The following is a 19,586-nucleotide window of genomic DNA, read 5'->3' as shown; positions in this document are numbered from 1 at the left end:
AGGGAATGATGCACTCTCCGTTTTCTTTTTAAATCTATTTTGTTTTGGTGGTTGGCAGTTTTCTGATCAAAGATGCGGGTTTACATTGTTTTGCACTGTCCGTTAGTCTGTCAAGCTGTTTTCTGTTTTTCCGCAAAAGCTTTCAACTTTTTCCATAACATTCGATTTGTTGGAGCTACAGCTCTCAATGTCATAAGTTTATTCCTTGTGGCACGACCTTTCTTTGAGTTCCATCATATTTGACCTCTTCGTCATCACCTTAGAGTTTGACACAATTTTGCAAGAATTTACCAAACTTTAGACTTACAAAATTTTGAATTTTTCATAACTTTTACACAAATGGTGTTTGAGCTTTTATTCTTCAGATAATCTATTGTGATAAGACCTTTACATGCATGTTAACTTTTACCTTGACATTGGAGTGTGACCAATTTTTATATTTAGGCATAACTTTTGAACATTTAGTCCTAGGGTGTTCATATTTCATGGGTAATTTCCATGTGCAGGCCTTCCTTTTGATACCGACAACTTTGACCCTTCTCACCTAGTCTTTCTTTGGTATCAACTTTTTTAACCGCCAAACTTAGAATTTGACATGTATTTGAGAAACCTCAATGAAATATATGGAGATAACAAACTGTATTCATGCTCAAAGTCCAAAACAAAACATAATTGGAGCAGAGCAAACACTGACCTCCAAAATATCAGAGGTGAGATCAGGTGCCATGAGAAGAGAGAAACACCTAGCGACTGGTCATAGCCGCAGTATGCTCCTTGTCGTGATCGGGGAATAATGGGGAAATCCGTTGACAATTCAGTGTGTAAGTTATGGCCTAAAATATTAGTATGACAAACGTCAGTCAGCTGACTTAATGAAAAATTGTATTTGCTGACAAGGTCATTGTATTGACCATTGAACTTAAGAAATGATGACTTTGAACGAGACTGCTGACATTCCTGTTTCATCGACTTATTTGTCAATAATTAACTTGGTTTAAGAAGTTATTCATACACAGAGCATACTCTTGCGTATCGAATCAACTGAGAGATATACACCCGTATGAAGGTAATGAAGGCATATTGCTGCAAAAGTAAGGAAAGTTAATGATTGAAAAGTAAAAGCCATCACGTTTATCATAAAGCTTTGCTGTTAGATTACCACTAACGTCTTTTTCTAGTAAAATATCCAAATATGAAACAGAAGCGTCAGATTCTGTGGTATCTTATTTCAAGCTCATCGGTATCGGGTACTCTGAATCAACAGATTTTTTAAAATTGCAGACCTTTCTCGGTGAGCTATAGTGCTGTGGCTAAGATGGTAAGTCCTAAAGGTTTTGATTGTAAAAGAGTATTCCTTAAGACAAGACCTTTCTTTTGGTCCCACGCTCCTTTGAATTGAAATTCATTCGAATTTTCAACCATTAATTTTGAATACCTTTAATATAGGCCTTGGGGTGCCTACGGGAATGTCAGTGTTCACAAACACATTTTGTGAATCATTCTGTTCCTGTATTCAGTGATTTACGGGTATATAGATTTTGTTCTTTTTGATCAAAGTAATCTTGGATACAATTTTTGTGCGTTTGGTGCTGGGAATTTTATATTTTACGTACAGATTTATTTTACTGAAAAGTCCCTCCTTTCAGTAACTTTAATTGGTCATCAGCTGCTATACAGGGTACCGGTTGTTCTTAAACTGACCTTGTTCATGCTTATTTTGGTTTGTTATGATATTTGGATTTAAAACCCCTGTAATCGCTCTCTCAAATGGAAATCAGTTTCAACCTTAAAAAATTTACAACTCAAAGTTTAGAAAAATCAATTCTTTTGGATGAGGACTTCTATACTGGAATAGAAAGAAGCATTACTCCTTTATATACACTTTAATTTTTTTTATTTTTAAATCAAAATAAAAATTCATTGTATTTCCAACAAAACATGAATTCTTTAATTCTGTCAGTTTGATCACTTTTCATTTTTGGGTTGTTTATCGGAAGAGTTCGTTCCTCGTCTGGATACCACACTCTCCAATCCTTCCTTAGCCTCTCGGAGTTTATCCATCCACTTCAGCTACAATAAAATAGTAGAATTATGATTCTTTATTTAAGCATATTCACGCATCATGCCAAAAAGTTAAACAGCTGTAAAAGAATGTAGAAAATTGCTGTGTTTTAAAGATTATCAGAACGATTTCTACACAGAAGTGAAAAGATTTTCTTTTTGTAATTTTCAGTTTGAATTTAAAGTCTTTTGAGAATTATCAATATTTCAACTGAATTATTCCGCACATACACGCATTTAAAGATATAAATAGAAATATTCTTGAGTTACAAAGCTCGCAAACATTCCTTGCACGTAAAAAATAGTGTTGGGATCATAGAATTAAAATTGCTATCTTCCGTCTATGAACTTTTGATTTCCTTTTTTTCTACACTGAGGATCCAATAACCAACCTTGGCCGCATCATTTGAGCACTGAAGCGTGAAGACTCCAATAATTTGTTGATAGCGGCTGATTTGGACCAGTACGAATGCTGACTTGATGCCGTTAGCTGAAAAACATAGATTGGATTCGGAATATCAATAAATAAGAGGCAATTCTTGTGTTCATTTAATCATGTTAATAAGTCACAATATTTTCTTGCTTGAAATATTAGTGTGTGTGTTCCGAAGCAAGTGATTATAGTCCATTTATGATTTTTCCTAAAGATAAATAACTACATGTATATGCTCGAAACGCTAAGCTGAATAGTTTGATACTTTAGCGATTAATAACCGTTTCTATATATATATAAAAAAAATACTAATTTTAAGGATCAAGACATAAAATTTTTTCTGTTAATTTTTTAATCTGTGTCAATTATTTTGTTTTAAAATAAAAATGTATAATTCATTTTGAAATAAAATAAAACATAAAATTATGAAGATAACGAACTAGTATTCAAGATCAAAAGTCCATAAAACAATACAAAATAGCTGCAGAGCAAATTCGGACTTTCAAAACATCATATAGGTGGGATCAGGTGCCATGGAGGAGTGAGCATAAAAGCACAACCTTTAGACCTATGTCTTCTCCATGATTACCAATACTCACCCACTGTTTCGGTTGGTGGAATATCATGCAGACAGATTCTATCGAGGGAGATGGGTTGTTTGTATACCGTGTACAGACACCTGTCCCCGGGGAGTGGGGTTTTCAAGTCACCCCCGGAGGTCTGCTGTTTCTACACAACGATAAAATAAAACATCGCTCACCTAGAGATTAGGATAGTTCTAAGTGAAAAACATTTTTTTACCATTACTTATTATTGTTAGGAATCATTGACCATCTGATAATAAACACAATTCTACCTTGCATATAAATGGCTTTTTTAAAAAAAAAAATACGAATTCAGTTTGCTTCACAAAGTATGATAAAATTGTTTGGTTTTGACTACGAATTAGCTTAAAAATCTCGAGTAATTAAAAGCAAACTTTTTTTAGAGATAATGATTATGTATTTTACTGAACAGTAAAAGAATAAATCATAATTTAAGCACTATTGAAATAAAATATGTCTTACTTTTTTAGCAGATTTTTTCAACCGAGTTAGTAATAAAATATCATCAAAGAGAAAAAGATACATATCCAGAATCTTGGTGGGTTCTGTAAAAAATGACGAAATGAATTTAATCAGTACTATCTTAAATCTTAAGAAAAACAAAATTCAAGTAAAATTTAAACTGTAAATGCTTACACTTTAAAAGGTTTTAAGTTACGAAGAATTAACAATCAAAAGTATATGAAATGTACGTAAAAGTATCCAGTCATATAGTATACATATAAGTGTGAGATTACATGAATAAAAGTAAAGGTATATTTTTTTCACTAATATTTGCAATAAATGTTTGTTGATCAATAAATTAACATATAGTTGATCAATACACGAGTATGTCCTTTACACTAACAATCCAAAACCATTCGCAAAACAGAAAATGGACCGGAATTACTTGTAGAAAGGTTTAAGGACCCCACCTATTAGAGTGAGCTGCCCTTCAAGAAGAAGCTGCCGGTCGGGGCACGTCAGCAGGAGGTGCTCACATGGCTGTTTTAGTAATGTCGACTTTAAATACTGTAAACAAAATTAAATTTTAAAAGTTAACCATATATTTACTTAAGTCAAAGATTAGATTTTTACTCCAGTTTTGTTTTTTGTTTTCTTTTACATTAAAGGATTTATACCATGATAATTTTATCCAGAATCTGTTCCACGAGATCAGTAATATATGTAAATGAAATGATATTGAGACAAAGAACAGCAATCTTGCTCTTAACTCCATTTAAACAATACATATCAAAAGCAGAGGAAACATGGACCTCCAAAACATAAGAGGTGGGATCATGTGTCATACAGGAGTGAGCATACCGTTCCGACCAGTCACACCCGCCGTGCGCTCTGCTACAATGCACTTAGAAAAATTACGTATTTTGAACATTTTTTTTCAATTTGCATTTACTGCATTAAATTTGGGACCAAGTTAACACACTTCGAATTTTTTCCAAGTGCGTTAATATCGACCATATTTAGGCACGACTTAGTCAATTTTCTAGCACATTTTAGATATGATAATAATTATTTGAACCTGGTTGGATATATTTTCGGTGACAACGTCTTTTCAGGATCTGTGGCACTTTTCACAAAAAATCCTATGACTAAGACAAAATTTCAACCACTCTGTAATTTTTTACGTTATAAAGATATTATTTACTTAGGCCTACAATTTATCATAAAACATTCATTCAATGTCAGTGAAAATAAGTGCAGCATAGATATTTCTTTTAGAGTGTGCTGACCGGTCACATCCGTCGTATGCTCTTTGTCATGATTGGGAAATACTAGTAACCGAAAAATTCGTCGACCATTCAGTGTGTATATAATGACTAAACAATTTGTAACAAAAACGTCAGTCAGCATTTGATTTAAGTAATAATAATTTGTATTTGCTTACAAGAATATTGTATCAACCATAAAACTTACGAAATGATGACTTTAGACGAGACTGCAGATATTCTTCTTTCAGTAACTTGTTTGTCAAAAACTTTCCTCGTTTTGAAAATTGTTCATATGAAGAGCATACTCTTGCGTATAAAGTCACTTGAAAGATATAAACCCCGTGTGATGAAGGTACATTGCTGCATAAGAGAGGGAAGTTGGCGATTGAAAAGCTAATGTCATCTTGCTTGTCATAAAGCTTGATTGTAAGATTATTATTAACGTCTTTTTCAAGTAAAATATTTATATATCTAACAAAAGTGTCAGACTCTGTAGTATCTTTTATCTCAAACTCACCGGGATATATCGTATCGACATGAGAATGGAAACAACCATTGTTAGTTGACAATAGGTCGTCGATATATCTAAATGAAGAGTTGAAGGCCACAGCAAGCTTTTTTTTTCACATATAAGATTTTGGACAAATTCTGCTTCATATGAATACAAAAATAGGTCTACTAATAACGAGCACAATTGGTACTATGGGTATTTCAATGGAATGTTGCAAAACATGTTCTCCAAAAACCAAATAGATATTGTCAATCAAAAACTCAAGCAACTTTTTGCTATCAACTTTGGATTACTTGTGTGTACAACCAGAATGCTTTTTAACAAAATAATTTTGCAAATGACCAGTGACAAGTTAAGTAAAGATTTTCGAGTTTCATTTTTAGGGAAAACGCAGCTGTCAATGATATCAAAAAGCCTGGACTTTAATGTTTGAATGAATGGTTGTATATTAAGTTGTGTAAAATATATATAAAAAGTCGTATGTTTTATGTTGTTGATTTTAGTAAAATTTCATGATTTCGGTACTTTCGGTACTTTTGAAGTTGCTCCTTCAATACTGTTCATGTTTTACTGAGGAGTAAAGAAAGAGGCTTGGTAGAACATTTACTGGAACCATTATGTATCTTAGTAAGGATTTTTTTTAAGTTTTGGAATCCAATAAAGACTTAATAATTTATTCTGCTACTTAGGAATATAAAACAAATATTTAAAACTGACAATGAAAAGGGGCTATTGGATTACCGCTAGTACAATTAAATCCCAGTTCCTCTAAAATGCAATATTTAAATAATGAGCCTTACAAACAAAGACAATGTTGTTACATGTACCTGCTTTGTCAGCAGGAATCAGTACATACTGAAAATAATTTTCCAACACAAAATGATGGGTTTTTAAAAGTTATTTGATAAGTATTTAGAAGTAAAGAAAATGCTATATAAGAGGTCGATCCATAGATATATCGACTTCACAGAAAAGCATATTGACCGAGCACGAAGTCGATATATCTATGGATTGACCAAATTAAAGGGCTACAGAAGTTAATAAAAAACAATTTGAAAAAATGGGAACAAACCACAAGTTTTCTCTCTTAAAACTTAGAGACTAGAAATCAAAATAAATTTAGCAGTTTAATATAAATGTGTTTCCTTTCAATTTTTTGAGTATTTTAGATGATTTACTAATTGAAAATACTATAAATGTACATCTTTTTGATTATGTTTTGTATCAATTTTGACAAAGATATTCAATATGTTCTAATATTAAGTAGATCCTAGTTCAGGCCATTGTTACGTCTTATCAGTTACAGAACATTACAAATTTAAATACAATTAAGTTGAAGTATTTTTTTTCAGAAACATCAAGTCATATATTGTATTAGCTATAATTGTGAAATCACTACAATTAATTTTTTATTTTACGGAAAATTACCTCCATTTTAAGAAACATCAAGTCGATATGCATTTCAGATACTATAAATAGTAACTCAAGTCTATATGATGTTATATACTTAATCATGAGACCAAGCTTAAGCCAATCAGAGGGCTTGGAATATATGATTAACATAATATATTTTTATAGCCCACTCCTTTAACTTGCCTCTGGAATGAAAACTCTAGGGTCAAGGTCGGTCACCGGCGGCCATGACAGTTGGCGTGCGATCTCCTGCACTCTCTCGTAATTTTTTGCCCACTGCATTTTGTCTTCCATTTTTTCTGTTCAAAACAAAAGTTAGTCTAATTTTCTTAAGGTGGAATGCCACACCTATTTTTATGTAATAGATCTTTGAGTCATCCTTTTTAAACAATGGTTTCAGCATTGAAAAGTCTATATTAGCTCTTAATTATTTTTTATATGATTTTTTTTAAACCATCATCGCGCTCATACGTCTTTTTTCAATAAAAATTTTGAATTTGCATGCACAGTGCCGAATTATGGCTGAAATATGGCCGACTCGGCGTTAAACAATAATCATATTAATCATTTAGTCATTTGTTTTAATAAAATGTTGATGAGAGCGTGATTAATATAGAAGACTGATTTCTGTAAATTGAAATTTTCTTACGAAGAGACATTTCCACTCTTGATATTGACTCCGTTAATTTGTCAACTTCATCCTCAACTTCTGTGTACTTCCGGATGTTGTTCAGCAACAGAGGTAGTTTGGTACAATGCTGTAATGGGGCCACCAGAAGGTCTGTAAGCTTTAATCGCTGGCATCGGGGATCTTGACAACATGCCTTTTAAAAGCAAACTATGCAATGTGAAACACTTATATACCTATATGCTTGTACAAGATATTATTGAAACAAATTTGGTCATACAAGATGTTAATTGTAAGAACTTTATACTAAGCGACATCAAACAGGCTGTTTTATTGAAAATACAAATTTATAAGTACGGATATAGTCTGAAATTTATACTTCGCCGATTTTGAAAAATTTAAACAAGGATGACCAGTGTATTTCTATACAAGACTGTTCCTCCCCTGCATGCACCCTCTCTGCTTGTACGTAAAGCCTTCTGGCTGTCCATCACATTTTATATTTGAAACAATGAGCTTTAGAACTTTTCCAGAGGCATGCAAGTACTTTGAATTTTATTTTGGCTTAGGACATTATAACAAATACTTTCAGCCAAGATCCAACCGGAATAAACATTTCTGTCGGTAATCACGAAATGATAAGTTTGAAAATTTTTGAAAAAGATATAAATTACTCTTTGCAATAAATACCGTAACGACCTACCTTTTCAAATTCGTGAAAGTCATCGTTTCTGCGTAACCGTTCTAAGTACGTTAAAGCATTGGTATAATTCAAGCAGTATGTGTGGTAAACATCTCCATCTTTGGAATGTGAAGAGAACTGGCAAAAATAAAATAAAATCTTATCGGTTTCTGTTTTCTTAAGGTCTTCAAATTCACGAAAAGAATTTAGATCAGTAGATACAATAGTCTTTGTAAACCAGATACCGTAAAACAAACCAGATACCGTAAAACAAACGAATAACGGGGTGTAAGAGGCGGACCATTTTGCTTGTTATAAAAGCATTTTTTATATCTGTTAGATCACAATATATTTTGGAGTCACGGGAAATGAAAATCACTTTATTGTTAGTGTCAGTGTTTTATAATACCCATATTCACTTTAATAAACATCTAAATGTAAGCGTCACCTGTGTGGCGCAGTGTTTAGAGCGTCAGTGGAGTAAGAAGTTGATATTACGTCGCGGGTTCGAATCCCATTATGGGACGTGGAGACCGGCCCTTCGGAAGAGACCGTATTAAACCGAGACTCTGTGTTGCAATATGTGTTGGCACAAGGAAGAACCTCACTGTTCAATGGCCCTGAGTGCCGAGTGTATAGGTCAAAATTTGCAGCTCTGCACTGGCAAGCGGTGACCTCTCCATATATGTTAAAAATCTCGAGATGGACGTTAAACAACATATAATCAATCAATCCATCTAGATGTAAGCTATATTGACATGGCGATTGTGTCGAGACCAAAGATCTGAACTGACCTAGACTTCTAAACATTTTTTAATTTCGAAGTATACATCTAGGATGCAATTATCAATTTTTGTTTTGTTTTTTTTTTTTTTGGTTTGTTTGTATTTTGTTTAACGTCCCCCTCGAGAAATTTTCACTCATATGGCAATGCCCAATTATCAATGATGTTATGTACATCAAATAAATGCAGTCAGTAAGGGCATAGTATTTGTTTGCAGAATTAAACATTAGTAATATTTGTATTTGTCAGTTATGCAGCCACATGTTGATCTGATCATAAATACTCGGTAAGCTTCACATAAAATCTTTTATCATATACATGTTTTTCAAAACGTTTACAATCTATAAAAACGAAAAGCATAGAAAATAACAGTGATGAAAATAGGTGCATCTAATTGACTGGATTTAGAGATGTTTATTTAAAAATTAACTAATTCCTGCATTTATATTGCAGATTTTCATTGATAAAAAACAATGTAGTAATCAAATCACCCTGTCAAACGCCTTTAGAAGGACCGTAGTACTACCAAATTCTGTTGAGCTCATGGCTTTGACCAATGTAGCAATAAAGTCTTTACAAAATGTGTAACTAACCTGCAAAACAAAGGAACACGTATTTTTTAAGTATAATAGATTGATAACACCATATAAAAAATGTATATTCCTTGACGAAATTCTTTATTTTATTCCACTTACGTAACATAATTCGTCAAGATTACCGAACAAATCTTCGGGCTCGGCATACATCAGATGACCTTCAACTTGGCACTTCTTTAGTGGTTCCATAAAACACTACAAAAACAATTTTTTTTACATGTATGATACATTTTACTAGTATTAAACGTATTTTTCGCTAACCTTAAAGTCGCGTGGTTTAATATAGTTAATAACTTAAACATCAGAGGTGATATATTGTATCTGGTGCCAAGTAGGAGTAAGCATTCCCTGTCGTGGATAATTCAGTGTGAAAAGGATGGCCTTACTATTTGTATGAAAAACGTCAGTGAGAGATTTAATGGCAGATTTTATTTGCTGACAAGGTCATTATATCGACCATTAGCTGCAGAAATATAGCGTTATAGTTTTATTTTTTTAGTCTTTGACCATAACGATTATAATCTGTAATGAAAATAAAGTGCATTTTACGGTGCAAGCTTTTCTGTGCACGGTTTCTCTACTTTCCAGAATTGGTCAATCAATTTACTTTCTAGAGACATTTTTAAACCAATGTGAGCATTTTATTTATACCTCATGACCCTTTAAAGTCGTCTTTAAAGACCAAAAAACTTGCTTGTTTTAAACTTTTGCCATCTGACAAAGATCAAAGCAACTTAGTGATTTTATTGGTCTGTAGAGAGAGAGAATCAAGCAGGTTTTCGGAAAATATATTCTACTTTAGACCATATCCTGACTTTACATTTTTTATCAAACACGCTTATGAAGTGTAAGAAAAAACTTTTTTGTGCTTTTATAGATTTCAAGCAAGCGTTTGACACTGTTTGGAGAAACGGTCTCTGGAGTAAACAATTAAAGGCAAATGCTTTACGTATATTACAAATATGTATCAGGGAATTAAATCACTTATAAAGATGAACGATACAACAAGCGATTTTTTCTTTTGTAATGTCGGAGTCCGACAGGGTGAAAACTTATCTCCTTTTTTATTTTCATTGTACATTAATGACCTAGAGAATTATCTTGTTGATAGAAATATAATTGGTTTACAAAGTCTTACTACTTCAATAGAAAATGATTTATGTGTGTATTTGAAACTTCTTATACTTTTATATGCCGATGATACTGTTATTTTAGCAGAAACTCCAGATGATTTACAAAATGCTTTGAATGAATTTGAAAGCTACTGCTCAGAGTGGAAATTACAAGTAAATATTGAGAAAACTAAAATATTAATTTTTTCAAAAGGTCGCTTAAACAAAAGAGTTTTTTACTATAATAACAAGAGTCTCGAAACTGTCAAAGAATTTAAATATCTTGGTATCATTTTCTCAAGATCTGGCTCTTTTTTAAAAGCCAAGAAACATCTCTGTGAGCAAGCCCAAAAGGCAATGTATGGTGTTATCAGAAAAATAAGACAATTTAACCTCCCTGTGGAATGTCAACTTGATTTGTTCGATAAAATGGTTTTACCAGTGTTACTTTATGGCTGTGAAATCTGGGGTTTTGAAAACCTAGATATCATTGAATGTGTTCATTTAAAATTTTTGAAACATATTCTGTACTTGAAAAGTAGTACCCCGAATTATATGGTTTATGGTGAAACAGGGCGTTTCCCACTATCTGTTCTTATTTATTCAAGAATAGTCTCATTCTGGTGTAAGTTAGTGAATAGCACAGATAAGAAAATTTCATGTATATTATATCAATATTTAATTGCTAACTCACAATCTCTTCATCGTATTTTTGACTCATGTGGTCTATCTCATATTTGGAATGAACAATTTCATTGTAATCCTAATCAAGACTGGGTTACTTCTGTTGTTAAACAAAGATTACAAGATCAATTTACACAAAAATGGCATTCTGATATTAATAGTTCTTCTAAAGGCACTTTGTATAAAACTTTTAAAACAAATTTTGAGTGTGAAAATTATTTAAATATTTTACCATTAAAATTTAAAAAAATACTTGTCAAATTCCGAACTACTAATCACCGTCTACAAGTTGAGCTGGGAAGATGGGCATGTATACCATTAAATGATAGATTATGTACACTTTGTAATGCTAAACATGTTGCCGATGAATTCCATTTTATACTTGAATGTAATGCACTGTCAAATATTAGGAAAAAGTATATTAATGAATATTACTTTACTAGACCAAATATTTTGAAATTTTTCCAACTGATGACAAAACAAGATGCTATGTCACTTAAAAAACTTTGTATGTTTATATTAAAAATATATGATTTAGTCTGTCCTCCATAATTTTTTTTTCTCCTTATTTATTTCATTTTGTACACGTATCATACGTGTTTTTTCTCTTTTATCTTTTTCCCACATTGTCATTTTCTGATTATGTATATCATTAACTTATACCTCTGACCTGAATATATTTATGCTGTAAATATTTTTCATTGTCCTCATGTACCATGTATTTTAAATAGTTTTGAGAGAATAAATGAACTTGAACATGAACTTGAACTTGACAAGTAAGAAGGGTTGGGATGCGAATAAAATTATCAGAATGGTGAAATAATCTGTCTAGAATTGTATAGTGAAGGTAATTAATTGATCAATGCTGGAAAGTGGAGCACTAATTCTCAACAACCATGTGCAGAAACGCTTGCGCCGTAAATTGCATATTTTTTACAGGATCTATAGCGTTATGGTCAAAGACTAAAATATGAAACCATTATTCTACAGTTCTGCAGCTAATCGACCATAAGATGTGCAAAATGTTGACTCTAAAGGAGATTGTTCATATCCTTGTTTCAAGTACTTATTTGTTCTTGAATATCAAATCAACCCGGAAACAATAACTGTGATAACGGCATATTTACAAAATTAAATGATTTCTTTGGTTGTTAGTACGGGAATTAACGTCGCAGCTGTTGCAAAAAAAATTATATGTATGAATGTCCTTATTTCAGAGGGATTGTATTTACTTATTTATAATAATTATAGTAAATATCAAAAAATCATATTTCAAAATTTTAACATTGATCTATTGCCAAGAGTCATAAAAAATAAAAGTATTTTATTGACTACCAAGCCTTTGATAAACATACATGCTTGAGGACCATCAGATGATTTACAAGGAACACACACTCGCTTTGGAATAATTCCCAGACTGCCTCGCGCCGCTTCCGCTCCTTTTCTGTGAGCTGTAGTTGATCACTGGCTTTATCATTGTGTTTGTCCGTGCTCGCTATCAGCTCAGACCAATGTAAATTCTAATAAATGTGATAATTAAATTAAGCAATTCAGTGGCATTTTTCAATTACAGATGTATACGAAGTGTTAATTCTACTGAAATAAAGGATTGTTCCATACAGACAATTCAAATAAGTAAACTATATACTTTTATATGCCTAGCTGGTAAAACCATGTTCTTATAGTTAACGCTTCTTATGAATTTGCTTATGTTAATTTATCGGAATTAAGTAAAAGTTATTTTATTCTAAGGTATCTATTAATTGCCATTTCCCTTATAAATTCTCTACACATTGAAATAACGTAAAATTTGCTTACATCTAATACCTTTGATTGTTTTCTTTGTAAGGGAAAAAATATACCCAGAAGCGTATTTAATCTATTGAAGCATAATTATACATTTTTAATCAGGAAAAAAAAATGTCTTATAATTGACAGGAAGTTCTCTGATATGTTAGACCATTACTATTTGGACTGACGTACTGCTTGTTTCGAGTTATCGTACTTTGTAAGCCAGTAAATGGTTGTCCTTAAATTCACTGGGTTTCATATTTGCCAGAACATCTTCAAGCTTCGCCATGGACTCTTTGCTACGAGAGCGCATCTACAGAGAGAAAACGTGTAATTCTTAAAAGTATTACAGCTAAAGGGTTTTAAGAAATGATTTCACACATTTTGTTCATTATAACCATCTTATTTTTGAACTATTAATACATGTTTGATATATTAAACAGACACTATACTCACAAGTTTGAGCAGGGAAAATGTAGACTGTCGTCCTTTTTTAGAATCTGAAAGAAATATAAGAGGTATCTAGCTGTCCAAAACCATCAAACTCAGTTAATATGTATTTTGGAATTCCTACCAACCTTATAGAACTGTATTGTCAGTCATACTTGTAGTAATTCCAATCTTACCATCATTTTGATTGGCTGACGCAGAAGGACCACGAGACAGAGAGAACTCGGCGATTGTGTTCCTTTTCAACAACTTCCTGTGCTGATCACCACCCAACAGCTCGCTAGGATGTGTGTACATGGTGGTCTCCAGCGAGGAGCGATGTCGCTGAACTCTGTTCATGCTAAAAACACCAAGAAAACAGTAAAACGGCAACAATTTATAGCAAAAATAACTTACTCTCTACAATTGCTCTGTCACAAAATTATCACAATTAAGGGTGCCAATAAATATATGTTAACTTTTTTTCTATTGGTCATAAATCATGGCATTCCAATACTATCGTCATTCCTTCAAGAAGCGTTAATTACTTTCCATAAAAATATTTATTACTATTAGAATATTATTATAGTATGCTATATATATTTTATATATATTTTTATATTTTTATGGTATTTTTATATTGTCAAGATATATTTATCATAATGACATAATACAAATCTATATTTGATTTGCATATGGTTCAATAATAAATATCCATGTTGTAAATACATGTCTTGTAAAGCATTTTTTTTAAACAACATACATTGAATAAATACTGTACGTGTATTGTTGTATTTAATTGCACATTCCGATCGAAAGTTATAGTTCAAAGTAAAATGTAGTGAATTACTCATGAAAATTAAAATTTTATCATTTTACAAGATCATTAAATTTATCATAATGATTAACTTTAACCTACCCACGATTTTCACTCTCATCACAGGAATTCCCCGGGGAACCCTCGGGTGAGAGGTTTGTAGGGGACACATCGCCGACATTCTGTGAAAAGAACTAGAGGCGTTAATAATTTAAACTGGCCCGAAATAGATGCCTTACTTCTCTTTAAAATTTACTGTTTTCTTATATTGTACACGTTTCTGCGAAATATCATAAGAGTTTTACCTTGGTATCCACGATAGCTGACCTTCGACCTCTGCGGGACAGTGGAGGGGAGGGTTCATTATCACTCTCCTCGGAACAACTAACGCTGGCCGATAGGCGGCGTCTCCGTCCTCGATGAACCTATACATGTACATGTATGAATGAATTCACATTCTCATGGTTATTCAATAGTAATTAAAATTCAATCAAACGCCGACAAAAACGCTTATTTCGTTACATTTATTACAATCTCTATATTCTTTTTTTCAATCTCAAGCATCGAATATAGTCTAAAGCACTTTGAATTTTAATCCATTATTTATATAGTATCATCATTAAAACCTATAAGGAGGAAAATATTTCAGTAGTCCAGAGCTTACAGGAAAAATCACATCGCATGGGTTATGCATTATTTTTATTATTCAATTTATAATAACGTTTCAAAACTTATAGATTTAAATTTGATCGATATCAAATATCACGTTTGCACGCGCCGTATATTATTAATAAAATAAAACATGTTCACTCTAAAAATCGTTTATCATTGTCTGTAAGGTTAAAAAGATATCCATCATCTCCCGTAAAGCTACACATGATAAATATTTTAACTGCATGTAATTGCATCACAATTATGAATTCTCATCACAAAACATCATATTTGTTATATGTGTCAGTTACTAACGCACATCTGAGCACTTTGGTTACAGAAAATCAGAAAGCTGTTAATTATCGTATATAAAAAAGTAATATAGAGGTTCTATATCTAAATGTTTATAAAGTTATAATCCAAACCTCTATGTACATGTATTACGAATTTAATTGACATTGATTATTATGATAATATATTTCCTTTTTTTCTTTTCATTTGATTCAAACTTCTTTGCGACTTCCATGACTTCACAAATTGCATTTCGGATTTTTCAATAGAATACTCAGTATACAAAATACAAACCTTCCTGGGGACCGCTAGAAATTGTTGTCCTTTCTGTAGGTGTATCAGAGATTCACTAGTATTGGATTCACCTGCTTAACACAACAGGAATAATTTATTATCTTAAAGTCTAACTGAGTTTCTTCGAACACTAATTTTTTAAGATTACATAAAAACACGCTTAATAATGAATTTATACTTTAAGCGAAGTTGTCATTTCCACTGACTTTCAAATATGTTATACGCAAAACGGATTTAGTCTCCTGCGTGGCACAGTAGTTAGAGCGTCTGCTCTTGAGTTGCAAAGTAAGGAGTCAATCCCTACGTCGCGGGTTCGAATCCCACTGTGGGACTTGGAGACCGGACCTTCGTAAGGACCGTATAAACCGAGGTCCCGTGTCTCAGTAGGTGCTGGCACGAACAAGATCCTTCCCTGCTCAATGGCCCTGAGTGCCGAGCATAGGACAAAATTTGCAGCTCTCCACCAGCAAGTGGTATATCGTCTCCATATGAGTGAAAAATTCTCGAGAGGGACATTAAACAACGTACAATCAATCAATCAAAACGGATATAACGAAACCAAAATCCCCCGTTCCTTCGGACTTCTCAATTAGCGCGTTTTACTGTGTTAGCAAAGTTGATGTACTGTATAGACAATGCCATCAAGACTGTGAACGTTTGAAACATTTCTTTGGATTTTTGTGCAAGAACCTACTTCGACACAGGACCACGGTTTATAAGGTGTCTGCGCGACAGGTCTCAAATCCTGCAGTGGGAGCCGAACCGTTGTAAGGATGAACTCCTTTATTCAGATTCGCTAGCCACACTCAAACTACTGCGCCATGCACGGACAATTGGTAATTTTGCTATTTACAGTTTAAAATTTTTCTTTTTATTACAAAAAAACTTCATAATAATAATTTTAAAATCTTCGTATTCAATGTAATAACAACTTGGCATTCTTCATAACCTTACAATCACGTAGGTTGAATAGGTTCTGTTATTACTGGTGTGTTCGATTGGCTTCATTCATAGCTGAACATATTGACTGACATTACTTTTGTGTAATATTGCTTTCCTTTTTAGTTCAGTTGTAATTAATTTTCATGATCCTGGTAGTTCTAATAACCACGTATACAAATTTCCTTCGTGAATTAAGGAGCCAATCCTTACGTCGTGGGTTCGAATCCCACTGTGGGACTTGGAGACCGGTCCTTCGTAGGGACGTATAAACCGAGGTCCCGTGTCACAGTAGGTGCTGGCACAAAAAAGATCCCCCCTGGTCAATGGCCCTAAGTGCCGAGCATATGACAAAATTTGCAGCTCTCCACCAGCAAGTGGTATATCGTCTCCATATGAGTGAAAAATTCTGGAGAGGGACGGTAAACAACGTACAATTAATCAATCAAAACGGATATAACGAAACCAAAATCTTCCGTTCCTTCGGACTTCTCTATTAGCGCGTTTTACTGTATTAGCAAACTTTTTGGTATGGACGGGGTATATTGCTCGATGTTGTACTGTATAGACAATACAATCAGGATTGTGAACGTTTGAAATATTTTTTGTTTGGTTGTTTAACATCCCTTCGATAAATTTCCACTCGTGTTAAGACGCCATTCTTGCCGGTGGACATCTGCAAATTTAGACTTGTACTCAGAACTTATGGCCCTCGACATTGAGGGATTTTTGTGCAAGCACCTGCTTCGACACAGGACCACGGTTTATAAGGTGTCTGCACGACAGGTCTCAAATCCTGCAGTGGGAGCCGAACCGTTGTAAGGATGAATACTTTTATTCCGACTCGCTAGCCACACTCAAACTACTGTACCATTCGGACAATTGACAATTTTGCTATATGTTTACAGTTTAAAATTTTTCTATTTATTAAAAAAATATTCATAATAATAATTTACAAATCTTCGTATTCAATATAATAATAACGTGACATTCTTCATAACCTTACAATCACGTAGATTCTGTTATTACCGATGTGTTCGATTGGCTTCATTCATAGATGAACATTGACTGACAATACTTTTGTGTGATATTGCTTTCCTTTTTATTTCAGTTGGAATTAATTTTCATGATCATGGTAGTTCTAATATTTCCTTCAATATTAAGGAAAAAATCTAGTTTGAGAAAATACAAGGTTCAACACAATCGAACACGTTCGATTTCCGAGGGGTTTTTTTTTTCCTGTTTAGGTAGAAGAAGTTCCCAAGCAAACTTTAATACTGGACTGTTCCATACCACTCACAACATTTAAGAATGATTTCATATCTTTTTAAGAAAATAATTTAAAATAAAAATGTACATGTAAATGCCCATTAAAACTATTTAATAGTCTTATATGCTGTCAGATTTGCAGCGTCCATACATACTGAAATAAATTCAATGCTTTCTATTAATATCTTAAACTTCAATTTTTTTCAATGAACAGATTTTCTACCTGAGGTATCTTCCGATTCTGACGTCACTGTGAGTCCGGGAATGTCGTGAAATATGTCCGGAGAGATACGAGGGGACGACAGCACGGTTACAGATCCGGTCTCTAGTCCAGGTATCCCAGCATACACCGCGTGTAGTTCGCTATCTGTCGGCAAATTAACTTCGCGCGAGATTTCAACACCACTGAAAATATAAGAATATCAAATATTTGTCTTTTTACACAAAACAGGATGTCAGATATTTCACAAAAAATTCCTTCACCTCCGCAAATCCATTTCTTAATCAGATTTTTTTTTTTTTTTAAGTGGTCTAGGAATCTTCCATCATAACAAAAGCAATATCCGAGTCCAAGACAAAGAACCACAGAATGGCATATTTCACTGAACACTGCTAAAGTTTTTTTTCTCTAGTAATCTGTTAAACCTGACATTTATAAATGACAAAAAAGACTAAAAATTGCCTCATATCAAATGAAAAAAACATTGAACCAATATTGGTCTCAAGTTTATTAGAAATGTGACGTAAAAATCGACATCTTTAAAGAAAAGCCAATCCCTTCAAGTAACCTTATAAATTACAGGTAAAACTGATGACACACGCCGCAATATCAATGTGTATATTAAGCACCAACCACCTGTTGTTTCATCAACAATGCTGCCAAGTAATAGGAACTCTTCCGGACAGCATATTAGTACAATGTTTTTTAATATACTTCAATTACATAATTATATAATTTTTGTAATAATTATCCTCTGTATATTACATTCTTTTAGAGCAATGTTACATAGGACTATTACATACTGACTGATCAGTGTCTATTTTATGTTGGTGCGGATGAGTATCCGGAGACTCTTAACAATACAGGAAGTACCCGATACAACTTGATTTGAAGTCGTTTTTCTGCGACTGAGTGATGTCCAGAAGAGGAAAATTAAATCTAAGGTCAAGGTTAAAGGCAGTGAAAGGAACAGCTATCAAGGTGAAAGGAACAGCTTTTGACCTTGACATTCGATTCTCAAATCAAGTGCACCGTTTCCCTGGTAACTTATATACTGATAATATCTATACATTGTACACAATCATCTTCTCAATATTTTTTTAAGTTATGGGATTAATAGTTTGTTGTCATTATCAACAATTTTCAAGAACAAAGGTATACACTGTAATCTACCATATCTCGACAACAACGGCAAGGAAGTGTCCTCGTTGTCTCCAACTTCCGTTCAAGGTGGGAAATCTCGAATTTGGGTCTGTCTGTCTGTCTGTCCGTCATTTTGTTGGGCTTTATAACGCCTTTCTTTCCAGATGACAATTCTTTAAAGTCCCTAAGCCTTTACAATGAATCTCTATATTCGAAGTGAATGTGATTTGAAATTTGACTTTGGTTATGGTCGCAAATTTATGGTTTTCTAATACCAATACGTCTATAGATCTTAACACAACTATGATTCTGAGATGTAAGGGTCAGGTTTCAAGGGAATTATATGTAGTTTCTAGCCATGCAATTAGCTCTATGAGAGTCTATGTAATATATATCTCAAACTTCTTTCCATACGAGGGGACTTAATTCCTTGAATTAGCTTGTATGAGATATAGTTTAGACATTGACTTGTTTGATATTGAAGTGCAAGTAGATACAAAACTATGCAAGATATACATACA

General features: G+C 33.1%; 1 protein-coding gene across 8 annotated transcripts in view; it reads right to left on the bottom strand.

Moving 5' to 3' along the window:
• Positions 1–1,871: 1,871 nt before the first annotated feature.
• Positions 1,872–19,586, bottom strand: part of LOC134246745 (uncharacterized) — a 35,795-nt gene continuing 18,080 nt past the window's right edge. For 6 of the 8 annotated variants that reach the window (XM_062729112.1, XM_062729109.1, XM_062729104.1 and 3 more), the window contains exons 3-20: positions 17,926–18,107; positions 15,495–15,568; positions 14,564–14,683; positions 14,361–14,440; positions 13,639–13,802; positions 13,469–13,512; positions 13,227–13,325; positions 12,577–12,741; positions 9,525–9,620; positions 9,321–9,422; positions 8,067–8,183; positions 7,385–7,559; positions 6,919–7,034; positions 4,014–4,110; positions 3,562–3,644; positions 3,094–3,223; positions 2,454–2,551; positions 1,872–2,070 (exon numbers count right to left, since the gene is read on the bottom strand). In XM_062729112.1, coding sequence (XP_062585096.1) covers positions 1,966–2,070; positions 2,454–2,551; positions 3,094–3,223; positions 3,562–3,644; positions 4,014–4,110; positions 6,919–7,034; positions 7,385–7,559; positions 8,067–8,183; positions 9,321–9,422; positions 9,525–9,620; positions 12,577–12,741; positions 13,227–13,325; positions 13,469–13,512; positions 13,639–13,802; positions 14,361–14,440; positions 14,564–14,683; positions 15,495–15,568; positions 17,926–18,107 — 2,047 coding nt within the window. In that variant the 3' untranslated portion in view covers positions 1,872–1,965. The remainder of the gene's footprint in view (positions 2,071–2,453; positions 2,552–3,093; positions 3,224–3,561; positions 3,645–4,013; positions 4,111–6,918; positions 7,035–7,384; positions 7,560–8,066; positions 8,184–9,320; positions 9,423–9,524; positions 9,621–12,576; positions 12,742–13,226; positions 13,326–13,468; positions 13,513–13,638; positions 13,803–14,360; positions 14,441–14,563; positions 14,684–15,494; positions 15,569–17,925; positions 18,108–19,586) is intronic. The other 2 variants (XM_062729105.1, XM_062729107.1) reach the window with 1 other exon arrangement.

This window comes from Saccostrea cucullata, unplaced genomic scaffold, assembly GCF_032062105.1.
Source record: "Saccostrea cucullata isolate Sc308-1 unplaced genomic scaffold, CSIRO_AGI_Scuc_v1 ctg159, whole genome shotgun sequence".
Lineage (NCBI taxonomy): Eukaryota > Metazoa > Mollusca > Bivalvia > Ostreida > Ostreidae > Saccostrea > Saccostrea cuccullata.
Note: the sequence above shows the minus strand (reverse complement) of the source record. Positions and strands in the feature narration are given on the sequence as shown.